General features: G+C 42.1%; 1 protein-coding gene across 1 annotated transcript; it reads left to right on the top strand.

Moving 5' to 3' along the window:
• Positions 1 to 2,098: 2,098 nt before the first annotated feature.
• Positions 2,099 to 6,411, top strand: LOC123065590 (wax ester synthase/diacylglycerol acyltransferase 11; the record flags this gene model as incomplete). The annotated part of the gene is given in 7 exon segments (XM_044488839.1): positions 2,099 to 2,370; positions 4,146 to 4,772; positions 4,877 to 4,943; positions 5,127 to 5,200; positions 5,304 to 5,519; positions 5,641 to 5,778; positions 5,951 to 6,411. Coding segments are annotated over 7 exon segments (1,556 nt in total), but the record flags the coding sequence as incomplete, so codon positions are not given.
• Positions 6,412 to 13,300: the final 6,889 nt, after the last annotated feature.

Raw genomic sequence — 13,300 nt, forward strand, 5'->3', positions numbered from 1 at the left:
CACTATTAATGTATCACACAAACCTTCTCCAGTTGTTCATAGTTAGCATTAGCCTCCTTGCCATCAACACAATCGAGTAGTTATTCTTTCAATATATACTTGCTACATTTTGCGTTGAACTTTGCATTGCATTGGAATGCAGAACTACCACAACTTTCGTCCATGCAGGTGATGCCTGAGCTGTCTTGCTCTAAGTTAATTTTACCCTACTTTGACTTGATTGTGCGCCGAGAACAGCGAGTCACACAAGTAGGCACAACAGTTAACAAACTTAAGTATTTAATGACACTGAATTTTGGTACAAGATTTTAGGGATACAATTGATAGAAGGTTAGGTTTTGTTTCTAATTTCTGAACACTACGAGGCTCCCATGGGTTAGAGATAATGTAAGACAATAACATTGCTTGGTAATGGTTTGAGCCGAAGATGATAAATTTATTTTATTTATGTGCAGGGAAGTGTTTCATCATTCCTAAAGCCTGATAACACACTGCCTTGTAGAAGCTTCGTTTTATGCTTTATAGTGGAGTAACTGTCCAGATTTGAAACAACCAACGTTTTGAACTACTGAATGCCGCATTCTTTGTGGATGGCATAAAAACATAAAACTTGTTTTATTTAACTGAGATGATGCACTGCCAACTTTGCTGGAAAACCCATTGGATTTATGGAGTACTCAGTGTAACGGAAATGCTAATCATCTTGATATCTTGCAAACGCATATATTTTCTGTTTAGAAGTCATTTGTGTGTCCTACAACAGTTTTTCATTGGCATATGATCCTCCACTCCATGTTGTTTTGTTCAAACGTATTGATCCTCGCAGAGGAGGAAAACCGCATGGAGTGGGAGAGAGTAGTTCCTCAGGGAGGGACAGGTTGGTCCCTGGCACCTGGGAGAATACACGTTCAAGCTTGACTCCATAATTGGTACCTAACCAGTCTTGTTCTATTATCAGAAAAACAGAGCAATAAGGGTGATTTTTAAGTCATGTTTCTAGACCAGCCCCTTAGCTATAGATAAGTTAATCCATATTTTCTAATAAGATCTCCATAGCAACATCTTTTCTTTTTGTCGTCATACATGTTCCTTCATCAAGTAACTCTTGAAATAACTAAGATGCATATCTTGCAGGAACCTCCATGGCACACGGAGTACAACTTGAAAATGCACCTCTCATTTCAAATTGGCTTTGTGCTTCATGTCAGTACTATCTTTCAAAACGCTATGAACAGATTATGATATGTTGTACTGAGTTTGATATAATGCCACTCACTGAAATCCGTACATTCCATATTTGGACCAGCTTATGGTCAGTGTCATACACACATTCTCATAACAAGCCGTTTCAAGTTATATATAGCAATATCATTGTACTAAAGCATTTTTCCCGTATATTTGCTCGGACAACATGTTTCATGCTTCCAACATTTTGACAGATTTCTATAATTTTATTGAAATAATGGACGGGCGCAGCAACGTGCGCCGCCGGCATGGTCTAGTGATATCTTGTGATCAATAAAGAGCGGTGTTTTCTCTCTAACAATGATCGCGTTGCAGCGGTTCTGAAACAGGAGTCGTCACGAGAGCGACGGATCCCGTGTCGACGCCCACAGGGTGTGAGACGGTCCGTCATCGCCGGTTATATTGGAATTTGGAAGGAGAAATGTACACGACACCGCCGATCAAATGCATCACTTCAAGAAAGTTAACCATCAAAGCCGGTCGCGTGTGGAGTGTGGAGTGTGGAGATTCCCGGCTCTGCGCAGCGCTCTACACTGCCAAGCCGGCGGGTGACTTTCGCACCAGTTCCAACCTGCGCTGCTCGGTCGCCACGGCTTGCTACCACAAACGAAATCACAGCTCAGCCAGTCAAAGCACACCCCGGCAGTAGTTTCGCACGTTGCGGCGCCCGAGCAGACGCAGGCGCACATAAATGCTTCCCGAAGAAACGAAAAAACAAGCGCACGGCAGCGACGCGCGCGCGCGTGGTGTCCAAGCACTTGCACCGGCACCGTCCCGTGCGCCGTGCGTCACGACTACATAAGGGGCGTGGACCTGTCCACAAGCACAGACGCGCGCGGTCACGTGGTAGTGGCGGAAAGGATGGATCGCCGCCGCGGGAGTGCGCTGCGGAAGCGGCCGTCGGCGATAGACGCGAGGTACGCCCGCGAGACGGAGAGGGGCGGCGGGGGCAAGACAGGCGAGGGCGAGGAGCCGGTGAGCCCGACGGGGCGGTTGTTCCGGGAGCCGCACTTCAGCTGCTACATCGTGTCCGTGTTCGGCCTCGGCGCGCGGGTCGACCTGGCCGGCGTGCGGGCCGGGCTCGAGGCCACCCTCGCGCGCCACCCCCGCTTCTGCAGCGTCCAGGTACGCACGCGTGCTCCCGCCATCGTTCCGTCTTGATTCATTTTTGGACCACCATGCTTTTGATGTGCCGTGCGTAGAATGATCATGTTGCACCGGCGTTCACTGGGAGATTTAGAGTATAGAGTACTGAATGTGTACTGTTCCTCGTTCCCAAGTTCTATTGCTGCTTCAGTCGGCCCAAGCACTCAGGCTGGCCATAGCGGGGTAACATAACTAGTATCATATACTTGAAACTCACAAACATGCTTACGTGGTAGATAATTAAAGAAGAAAGAAAGGGTCATAGTAACATAGATATATATCGTATCATAATAAATGTTATGCTACTATGTGTCATGCATGACAATAAATAAGACCACATATGATACTACTTCCTCCTTTCCGGTTTATAGGGCTTATCTCAAAATTTTAGTTTTTCCATTTTATAAGGCTCAATTTGGTTGTTTCCCATCACATGTTCAGATTTCAAGGTGCATTAAATCATTGCATGCAAGTATTAAGAGGAAATTAACCAATGCATGTAATTTATGCATGCATGCATTGCAATTAATGCATTGGTAACATACTTTTTGAGGAAAACAAAAGCATTAATTGGGTGCTTTTGCAAACTCCAAAAGGTATTCCACCAATCACCATCTATTTTGGTTGGTGAGATTTTTGAATTGAGCCTTATAAACCGGAAAGGAGGGAGTATTTTATGATACTATGCACTATAGATGTAGTATTATACACTAGGATCATATGCATGATACTAGTATATGTTACTCCCCACTATGACCAACCTCAGTGTGTATAGAAGAAAGCGAGTGCTAACAACTACTACCTTCGTCCTGGTTTATAGGTCCACTTTGTAGTTGTGCCAAATTTTGACTAAAGATTTAACTAACAAAATATTAATGCATGTCGAAAAAAATTATCTTATTGAATTCGTATTTGAACATAGTTATCAAAAATATAATGTTTGGTGACATGCGTGAACATTTTGTTGGTTTAATCTATGGTCAAAATTTGGCACGAAATACAATGGGGACCGATAAATCCGGACGGAGGTAGTATCACTAAGACTGCTCATAGTGGGGAGTAACATAGAGTAGTAACTTGCCAGTGTTACTAGTCGATGTTACTACCTCCATAGTGGGTAGTAACATATGAGTGGTATCATGAAAGAGTTCATTTATTAGGCTATAGACTCATTATGTCTTGAAATGTGCGATGTTACAGTAACTAGCTAAGTTACCACAAATCCCTCTCTCCTCATTAATTAGCTGCCACATAAGCAATCTTGTATTGAAATGTGTGATGTTACTAGTTAAGTTACTCCGATTATGACTAGTCTAATGAGCTAGCGTTCTTTGTTGAACTTTTCCTGTTGGTTCGGAAGTTCAATAGTGAGTTTTCGAGATACAGTTGCAGAGTTGGGCTCCTCGGTAATAAGTTGTTGATAGTTCAGTGTATTAATTGGTCCTGCAATCTGCAGTATTATCATGTGTTCCGTGTGCCTAAAGAAACCACTCTCTGCCGTCCGAACCGCATGATGTGATTTTTGATTCTGTAGCTCGACTGATCGATCCAAATGATCCAATCAAGTACGAGCTTGGCAGGCTCCCATTCGTTCGCGCCTAGTTCAATCACTGTATCTGATCAACGTGTAGTACGATTAACCAAACCAAACCTCATTTCTGAAGGAACTAACTGCGTGCTAGCAGGGAAAACCCAAAGTAAACACAAAATTTCAGTACTCTTCTTATGCATCACATCACAAGCCATGTCTGCAGGTGGTGGACGAGCTGGAGGAGGACGCGAGGCCCAAGTGGGTCCGGACCACGGTGAACCTCGACGACCACGTCATCGTCCCGGACCTGGACCCCACTGCCACGTCCGCAGACCCAGACCGGGCCTTGGAGCACTACGTGTCGTCTCTGTCCACGCTCCCCATGGACCACTCCCGCCCGCTCTGGGAGCTGCACGTCTTCGACTTCCCCACCTCCGACGCCGCCGCCGCCGTCGTGCTTCGCGTGCACCACTCCGTCGGCGACGGTGTCTCGCTCCTGTCCCTCTTCATCGCCTGCACCCGCCGCGCTGCGGACCCGGACGCGCTGCCGGAGCTGCCGACCACCGGCGCCCCCCGTCGCGCTGGCCCCGCGTACGCCCTGCGTTCGCGCCACTCGCCGTCGTCATGGGGCGCCCTGGCGGTCCTCGCCGCGTGGGTCGTGTCGCTGCTCGTGCTCGCGTGGCACACAGTGGTGGACGTTTTGTGCTTCTCCGCGACGGCGACGTGGATGCTGCGCGACCCGCCGACGCTGTTCAAGGGCGCGGAGGGCGTGGAGTTCCGGCCCAAGCGCTTCGTGAACCGCACGCTCAGCCTCGACGACGTCAAGTACGTCAAGAACACCATGAACTGCGTACGTGGATCCTCAAGTCCTGCCTACATAGTCGATTATTCTTTTTCTCTGAAAGATGAGTTGTGTGATCGATTAACTCGCTGGATTGCGATCCTTCTCTGCAGACCGTAAACGATGTGCTGCTTGGGGTGACGTCTGCGGCGTTGTCTCGGTTTTATTTTCGGAAAACAGGTGAGGGCGAGCTCAAGTAATTTTACTTTGTTGTCTTGTTAATAATTTGTGAGAACTAGGTTGTCGAATTTCTGGTTTCTCATCCGGGTGGGCTTCTTCTATAAACCTAAGTCCTGGGTGCTAGTGCCCATGGATCTCATTTTTTTTAATAATTTGTAATTGACCAGACTTAAATAATTTCAGGAGAAAGTGGTAGAAAGAGCATCAAGGTGCGGTCCACTCTTCTTGTTAACCTGAGGAAGACGCCCGGTCTACATGTAAGCGCGGCGGCGAGCATCCATCCATGTCCTCACTGATAATTTGTGCTTAGTCGTCCCATGTCCTTCTCCTCGTTGATTAATGTGCGTTGCGGCGGCGTAGGCACTGGCTACGATGATGAAGTCCGGCAAGGACAACTGGGCCGAGTGGGGGAATCGGCTTGGCTACATGATACTCCCGTTCCACATAGTGCACGGCGACGACCCTCTCGAGTACGTCCGGAAGGCCACCAAGGTTGCGCGAAGGAAGAAGAGCTCAATGGAATCGATCTTCACCTACTGGAGCGCGTCCATGATAATGAAATTCTTTGGAATCAAGGTGCGGATATGCAGTGTTGATCAATCATATACTACATTCCTACCATACCTATTCTGTTGTGTATTGGGCTTTTAGCTTATATGTATGCTCAAGGCTAAGCCGCTAACTGAACATTCTCCAGGCAGCAGCTTCTCTGTGCTACGGCATGATGAGGAACACCACTCTGTCCTTCTCCAACATGGCCGGTCCAACCGAGCAGGTGGTGTTCTACGGCCACCCGATTGTCTACATTGCCCCCAGCGTCTATGGCCACCCACATGTAAGTTCTTCTCAGGCTTGCCGATAGAGTTCGTTGTTTTTCGGATTAATTTGCCGGCTCGGTCACATGTCTTCAGTTATTTCATAGAATACTACGGGTCCCTTAATTTTGTCTGTAAATGTGATGTCCCTCGACTATTAATCATTTGGTTTGGTTTTGATGTGTACTACAGGCACTGACCATGCATTATCAGAGTTATATGAACATTATCAAGCTAGTACTAGCAACAGAGGAGGAACAGTTTCCGGATGCTCATGAGCTTCTGGATGACTTTGCCGTGTCTCTCAAGCTCATTCGGGAGGCAGCTTCAGGAAAAAACACAGGACACACATAAGGATGTTGATCAGTAGAATGTACTCCCTCTGTAAAGAAATATAGGAGCGTTTAGATCACTATTAGATAGATACGGGTAGATGGATGCGTACAAAAATTTCCAAAGATTCTCGACGTAGTATTACAATGGTAGGGCTCGACCATAGATTTTCTAAAGGTTCTTGATGTATTCTTCCATTGGTAAGGACTGGCCATGGTATTTCCAAATATTCATGTATTGCTGCAATTGCAGCGTTGTGGGGATCGGCCATCTGTGATGGACATTACGCGTAAGAAACAGAGTTGAATGCTTTATCTTCATGCACAAACAAAGCTTATGTGTACAGAGTATGAAGTAGTGCATCATTTGAAAATCCTGAAAACCCAAGCGTAGGCCACTTCCCCCTGTCTCCCCTCGTCAGGGTCGTCACCGGTGCGCCCACCCCCAAAGGGGATGGGGGCGTCTCCTCGTTGGTTCTGTTAAGAACTTGCTGGATTGCATAATAATTGATTATGCATCATTTTACATCATGTAAAATGACCATTGGAGGCCCTAAGTCCTCATATGTTTTGCACAAGTATGTTTATACTTCTGCATTTATTTGTATTACATGAGTAATACTGTTGCAAAGCTATATGTTGATTCCATTATTCACATAGAATATGGAATTTGCTTGCAAGTTTGGAAACATGAGGTAGTGAAGTGTATGACTACCTTCAATTTTGCACACAACTTATGGATTGCATTATGGCAACGAATTAATTTCGTTCACAACTAAGAGGTCTAAACCACATCATGTGATGATTACTTTCAATGTGTTTTTAATTAACATAAGGTTGTGGGATGCTCCATAAAAGTGAGGTCTACACTACTTAGTAGTGATTATCTCCATATATTCAATGCAAAATGAAGGCACAAAACTTATGACATAGTCATTATGAGGCCTACACCGTGGTGACTACCTTCATGATGTTTTTTATCAAATAATTGGAAATTTCATAGCATTTGTCATTGGTTGTGACTATAGTGTCAAATACTCCATCAGGAGATGAATCCAAGGTAGTGGTGACTATGCTGCATATTATGCTATGGAGAGAATTATGCAAAACACTTGCATATTTTGATGATTACCTTCCATGCATACACAACTTATGGGACGACATCATAGCTATGAATTAAGTTTCATGCACAGCTGAGAGGTTCACGTCATTTTATGGTGATTACCTTCACGTGTTATAAATAACATAAGGTTGTGGAGGCTATGATTAATGGGAATTGTCCATAAGAGTGAGGCACCACTAGATGGTCGACTACCTCTATGTGTTTTAAGGAAATTAAAGGTTTGTCCCTTTTGAGGTGACTACCTTTACTTGGAAGATCCACACCACACTGTGGTGTTCTTCTGGAAGGCTTGCCCTATGGGTCACTAAGAATCACCATCACCATGATTATGCTTAGCCGTAGCATTTTCACCCTATACTTAATTTACTGAAGGTAAATTAATGCATGTGAATTTCATGCAACATATGGCTGACCTTTTTGGAAAGGAAATGTGATGAGATGACATTTGGTGGGAGCCACTATTTAAGATGGGTCATGGACATTAAATATTTTGTCGACCTAGAGCATTGTTGCCACAGAAACTCCACCTGCAGAAAATGTCATGGCTATTTATAAATAGCTAAGAATATGCATATTTGCATTTACGTGCCATCACAGTGGCTCGGTTCTCAAACTGAGTATGTAATGGATGATGAATATCCATTTTCCCTTCGAGCCTTCATTGAGGCAAGATATATTGTTATAAGCATCACATGAATGATTATTCATTCGTTGTTAGGACTTCGAGTCCACTGAGCCTTATAATTCTGTTGTCTATAAATCAACACTATATTGAGATTATGTGATAAGGCGACTTCAGATACATATCTGACTATAAGTCCTTACTGCACTTTACGTTCTCCTAGGATGGTAAACAGAAATATCATCTTTGTTTCAGGTTGCAATGCATGAAATTTATGCTAGTACTCTTAGTACTAAGCAATAGTGGTTAGAGAACCACGAGGAGTTGGATGTAAAGTGAAAAAAAAGACAAGCAGAAATTGAGTGTGTATCTCAAAGGGAATGGATCATTTAATTTAAATGATCACAATGACAACTTTCAAGTTTGTCAAAATGGTGGTTTTACGGAAAATCGTACTAATGATTACCAATTAGTCAAGTATTGTGTTGAATCATACCACTGTCTCACTGGAGGCAAATGTTTTTAATGAGATAAGTTTGAAGTTCTACTTCAAAAAGAAAACAACCAGAAAATATCCTGGCATGGTAAAGGAGAATGGACTCCTGTACATTAATGATATGCTTGTGGAATAATATTCCCAAGATATTTTGGAGAACTCGTGTAGTCTCCTAGTTATCCCTAAATATCATTAGCCTATAATTGTACTAATACATATAGTATAAATTGCAACATCTTGTTCCTCAGGCATGATAGTTGAGATAATTGAGTATATGAGTCAGTTCATACTCAATCTTGTTGCATACATAATAATTTTTCCTCCTTTATCATCATGGTATTGGACGATTAGAGAAATTATTGACAATTCTGTTGGCCACAACTTGACAAGTTGCAATATTCCCAACAATCATCAGATTGTTTTATGCACTACATGTGACACAGGGGAATTAATTTTAAGGCACTCTCACCTTAAAATTTGAAATGAGCCAGCCAATATTCTTGATTGAATGCAAGAATATGTTTGGATTATTCAACCATTATTTGGGTTATCTTGGTACTTCATGGTGTTCATAGACACATCTAGAAGATGGTTTTAGGTGTGTATATTCACACATAACCATGCATTTACTGAATTAAGTGCTCAAATTGACGAATTTAGAGCAAATTATCCTAACGTGGAATAATTCCATCGGAATCGAAATATCGTTGAAGTTGATTCACGGACATTCAATGGTTATATTCAGTATATGGTACATAACCAGAATGGTTTGGTTTGATCTCTTATGAAAGAGACTCAATATTGCATAGCCAATGTTGCAGAATTGTGATTTACCAACATTTTGTTGATGGTAAATGCGGTCTCACACTCCGCATATTTGATCTAAATGAGATCAAATGATACTGCACCCCTTGCAGTTTGTACGTGGAAATAAGTGAAGTATTTCCCATCTACGGTAATTCGGTTGTATACCGATATCACCACCAGCGTACATCATGGGCATTCACATATGGTTGGGATCTATGTGAGGAATAACTGTGGTATGTTCGTTAATCCACCGAATGCCTTAACCCTTACAAGGGAGTTATTTGCAGCCCATACGCTGATTGATTTTGCAATAAGAATATTTTCTGGCATTAGGGGGAGATGAGTACCATAAAGAATGTCAGGAAATGCATAAGAAATGTCATAGACATTTTGTCCACGTACTTAAGAATCTGAAATGCAGGTTCAAGTTATGAAAAATTTGCAGCATATTGCAAATAATCTGCCAAGTATATTTACTGATGACAAATGTGTCACTATGGTCAAGTACCAGAACGAGTGGAGGTACCTAATAAACCACTCGTCTCCCTAGATGAGAGCAAGAGGGGGAGAATTCTGGTCGCATGAGATTAAGTTCTCATATGTTTCAGCAAAAACAGAGGAGATTGACCCCTCGATCAGTAAATATGATTCAACCTCGGGTTGAATGACACCTAAGGGGCACGCGGCATCCATAGTCCAACACATACGTGCACACATTTTTATGTGTTGGGACATCGAAACACCTTGACTCCGTTGTTGTGGGAAATCACAAGGAGTTAAGAGGCGTAATAAGAATTCCACGATGATATTGATTCATGAGAATCATATATGAGAAAGTCTACATATGTCGACATAAAATTCTTCTCGAGAATTGCTAGAATCCTTTTGGGCCCTGAACCAAATCCATGGACAGTGTTGTTGCACTTATACTGGTTCAAATGAAAGGTAGCAATTAAGGAAGAGTGGCACTCGCTCATCAAAAGAGAGGTATTTACCATTGTTAAACCTGCTCCTCGTAAGTATCTTCCAGAGGGAAGAGAAGTAAATTTTCGTTTGGAAAGAAAATAAATGAGGTGGTGATAAAGCGAGGCTTGTAGCACAAGGGTTTTTCGCAGAGACCCGACATCGGTTATGATGTAGCATACCTTCTTGGTATGAGTGGAATTATGTTTCGATACTGAATGTTAATGGCAGTACAGATCCATATGATTGATGTATGTAATGTCTACATATTCCCATGGGTCAATTAGTTTGGATGTATATATTGAAGTCATTGAATGACTTAATATTCTGAATCCAAAGGTAAATCACAACATGCATGTGTGGAACTTCTGAAGTCATTCTATGACTTGAAGTAGTCGGAGAATTGTGTGGTGCAACCGACTAAGCGAGTTATTCCTTGAGAAGGATTACTCTCATACTAATGATTGTTGACGTATATTCTTGAAGAAATCCTGGATTGGATTTTACATCACCTTAATTTGTGGTGTCGATGATCTTATCATCAAGGGTTATTTAAATCTATGCCCCTCGTCTCTTAGTTGTGCTCACTTTTCCCCATTCGTTAACGTTTTACTCACTTTTCCCCATGACTCAAAATTTTTGCCTTCACATTTTCCTCACTTTTGCCCCTGAAAAAGTGCTCAAAACCAAGGCAAAATGAGCGAGTGGGGAAAACTGAGCACAACTAAGGAATTGGGGGGACAGATGGAATAAGCCCTATCATCAAAGTCTATATAAGACATGAAATATACTCAATCATATTAAGACGGATATTTGGGTTAAACCAAATTATGCTAAGTTTATGACTTGAGCATATCCCCCTAAGATATCAGTCTTCAAATATTCGAAAGTATTGGAGAAGTTCAATATGGATATATTATATCAAAGACACATATGGTCATATTATACCTAATATGGGATACAAATCCTTGAGACATAGGGGAGATGGTGAAGTGATAGTGGACATGAAGTGTCATATCTAAATACCATCGAAGCACTCATATATCTTGCAAAATATGTCAGGCCTGACACTATAGTTTTTGGCAATTTATTGATAGTGCAATTCCCTTACAGGTATAAGGTTTGTGTAAGGAATATCCTCGACTATATCCAGGGCACAAAGGGTCTTGATCAATTCCATCCAGAAAATCAAGATGGGACCATGGTTTGATATATTGATAGTGGCTAATTATCTGATCCCACAATGCCATATCAAAGACTGGGTTTGCTGGAAGAGTATTTTGAGGGAAGTCTTCAGAATAGACTCTAAACGAGTCCTTCCAGTGATCATTCTATTTTATTTGAAGCATCACAAAATGTAGATGACTTCATAGAACGATTGGCCACATGTGAAATCATGTGGAGATTATCATTATCTACCAAGATAATGTCACTTGTATTGCTTACGGGTTATATTTATCCTCATGAGTTACAGAAATGTAAGAGGGTAATTTGCAAACAAATTATTGTGATATTCACTATATCTCTACCAATGTTTATATTCCAGAACTAGGTTCATGGATTGGGTATGAGATAGCTTTGAGGTTTGCAAAGTTCAGGGGGAGTAAAATCCCAAATTATAACCCATTGGTGATCTTCTGATCACTCATATTGTACTCTTTTTTTCTTTATGAGTTTTCCATGATGGTTTCTCATATAAGGTTTTTAACGAGATAATATAAATACAAGTGCGGATGTATGTCATATGGTTTCTCCTTATATTTTTTTCCCACTGGGTTTTTTTAAAGGAGTTTTCGGTGGCATATCATTATAATGTTTCTCCTCAAATTTTTCCCATAGGGTTTTTAAGAGGAGTTTTTGGATTGCAATATACAGATGACGAATTGATCAAGGGGGAGTGTTAAGAAATAATTTATGTGATCAATTGTATGGGAGGGATGCCTCCCAGGAGGTGTCTGTTGGGGAAGAGGTGTCTCCCCAACACACCCCTTCAGGCTGTATATAAGTGGGTCTCCCACATTGCAATGGACTAAGAGTATCATTTGTGTCTCTTCTTTGTCTTCTTTACTTTGATACTACAACAGGTTCATGCATGTCTCTTGGTTGCTTCGTGGTGTGTCATCTTAGCCGCATCATGTTCCTGGTTCGGGCGGTAGGAATTTTTTTTGTTTTGCACCTGCGTAGTGTATCGTGTGCCCAACAAGATCTACTCGTCCGTGAAGCTTCTTGGTGCAAGGTGCAAGTCATGATGGAATAGGTTGGTTATGCTTGGTGAGCCATTAGGTGGGTGACACAACTGGGATCCTTGTGATTCTAAAACCCATGGTCGAAGCCTCAACCAATATGGATATAGGATAATGAAAACGATGGAGAAAACATCTCCGTATCTTGAGTGTTTTGACTTATCTTAACCCTGCCTCTTATTACTTGCAGTTTTTAATCTTCCGATGTCTAGTACCATTGGTAGCTTTTCTTATTATTATTTTTGGGTTTCCTTAGTCTTTGTTATGTTGCTCTAAAAATTGCCGACCTTAAGATTGGAATCAAATTTTTAGAACTATTTATCCCACTTTAGTCCTTAAACCTCGATCCCGACAATGAACTATGCAATTGCTCACCATGGCCTCAACTGACAATGTGTTACTCAATAGAATGGTGTCGTACATCCTCCCATCTTATATTGGTTACCATGTTTTGGAAGGACAATCCTAAGGATACACACCTCTCGATCTGTGAAGTCACGTCACTACAGGATAAACTCATAATGTGATACTACTGAATAATGGAGCTCTAGAAGTATGTTTGGTTCTACATGTGTCTATCAAATATTTGCCTAGCAAAAATTTTAATTGACAATTTGATTGCTCATGAATTGAACAACATAAGCAAGAAGAATGAAGTAGAATGGCCAGAGAGACACCTGCATGCCAAATACTAACAACCATGCAAACAGTTTAGACTTGACAAAAAATGGTAGAGTAAGTTTTGGTAATCATCCAAACATACCCTTAGAGAAGTAGGAGTGGGAAGCAGAGATGCATTAGATATCAAAGGATTGGCTTGAATGGTTGAAGTACAAATCCCTTTGAAATCAGCGCAAGGAGGTGTGTGTGTGTGGGGGGGGGGGTTCTCTATGAGAACATAGGGTATGAGTGGAGTTTGCTTCGAGTGAACATGTTGGATAGGTGGGGGTAATAAA

Source organism: Triticum aestivum, chromosome 3B (assembly GCF_018294505.1).
Source record: "Triticum aestivum cultivar Chinese Spring chromosome 3B, IWGSC CS RefSeq v2.1, whole genome shotgun sequence".
NCBI classification, from domain to species: domain Eukaryota; kingdom Viridiplantae; phylum Streptophyta; class Magnoliopsida; order Poales; family Poaceae; genus Triticum; species Triticum aestivum.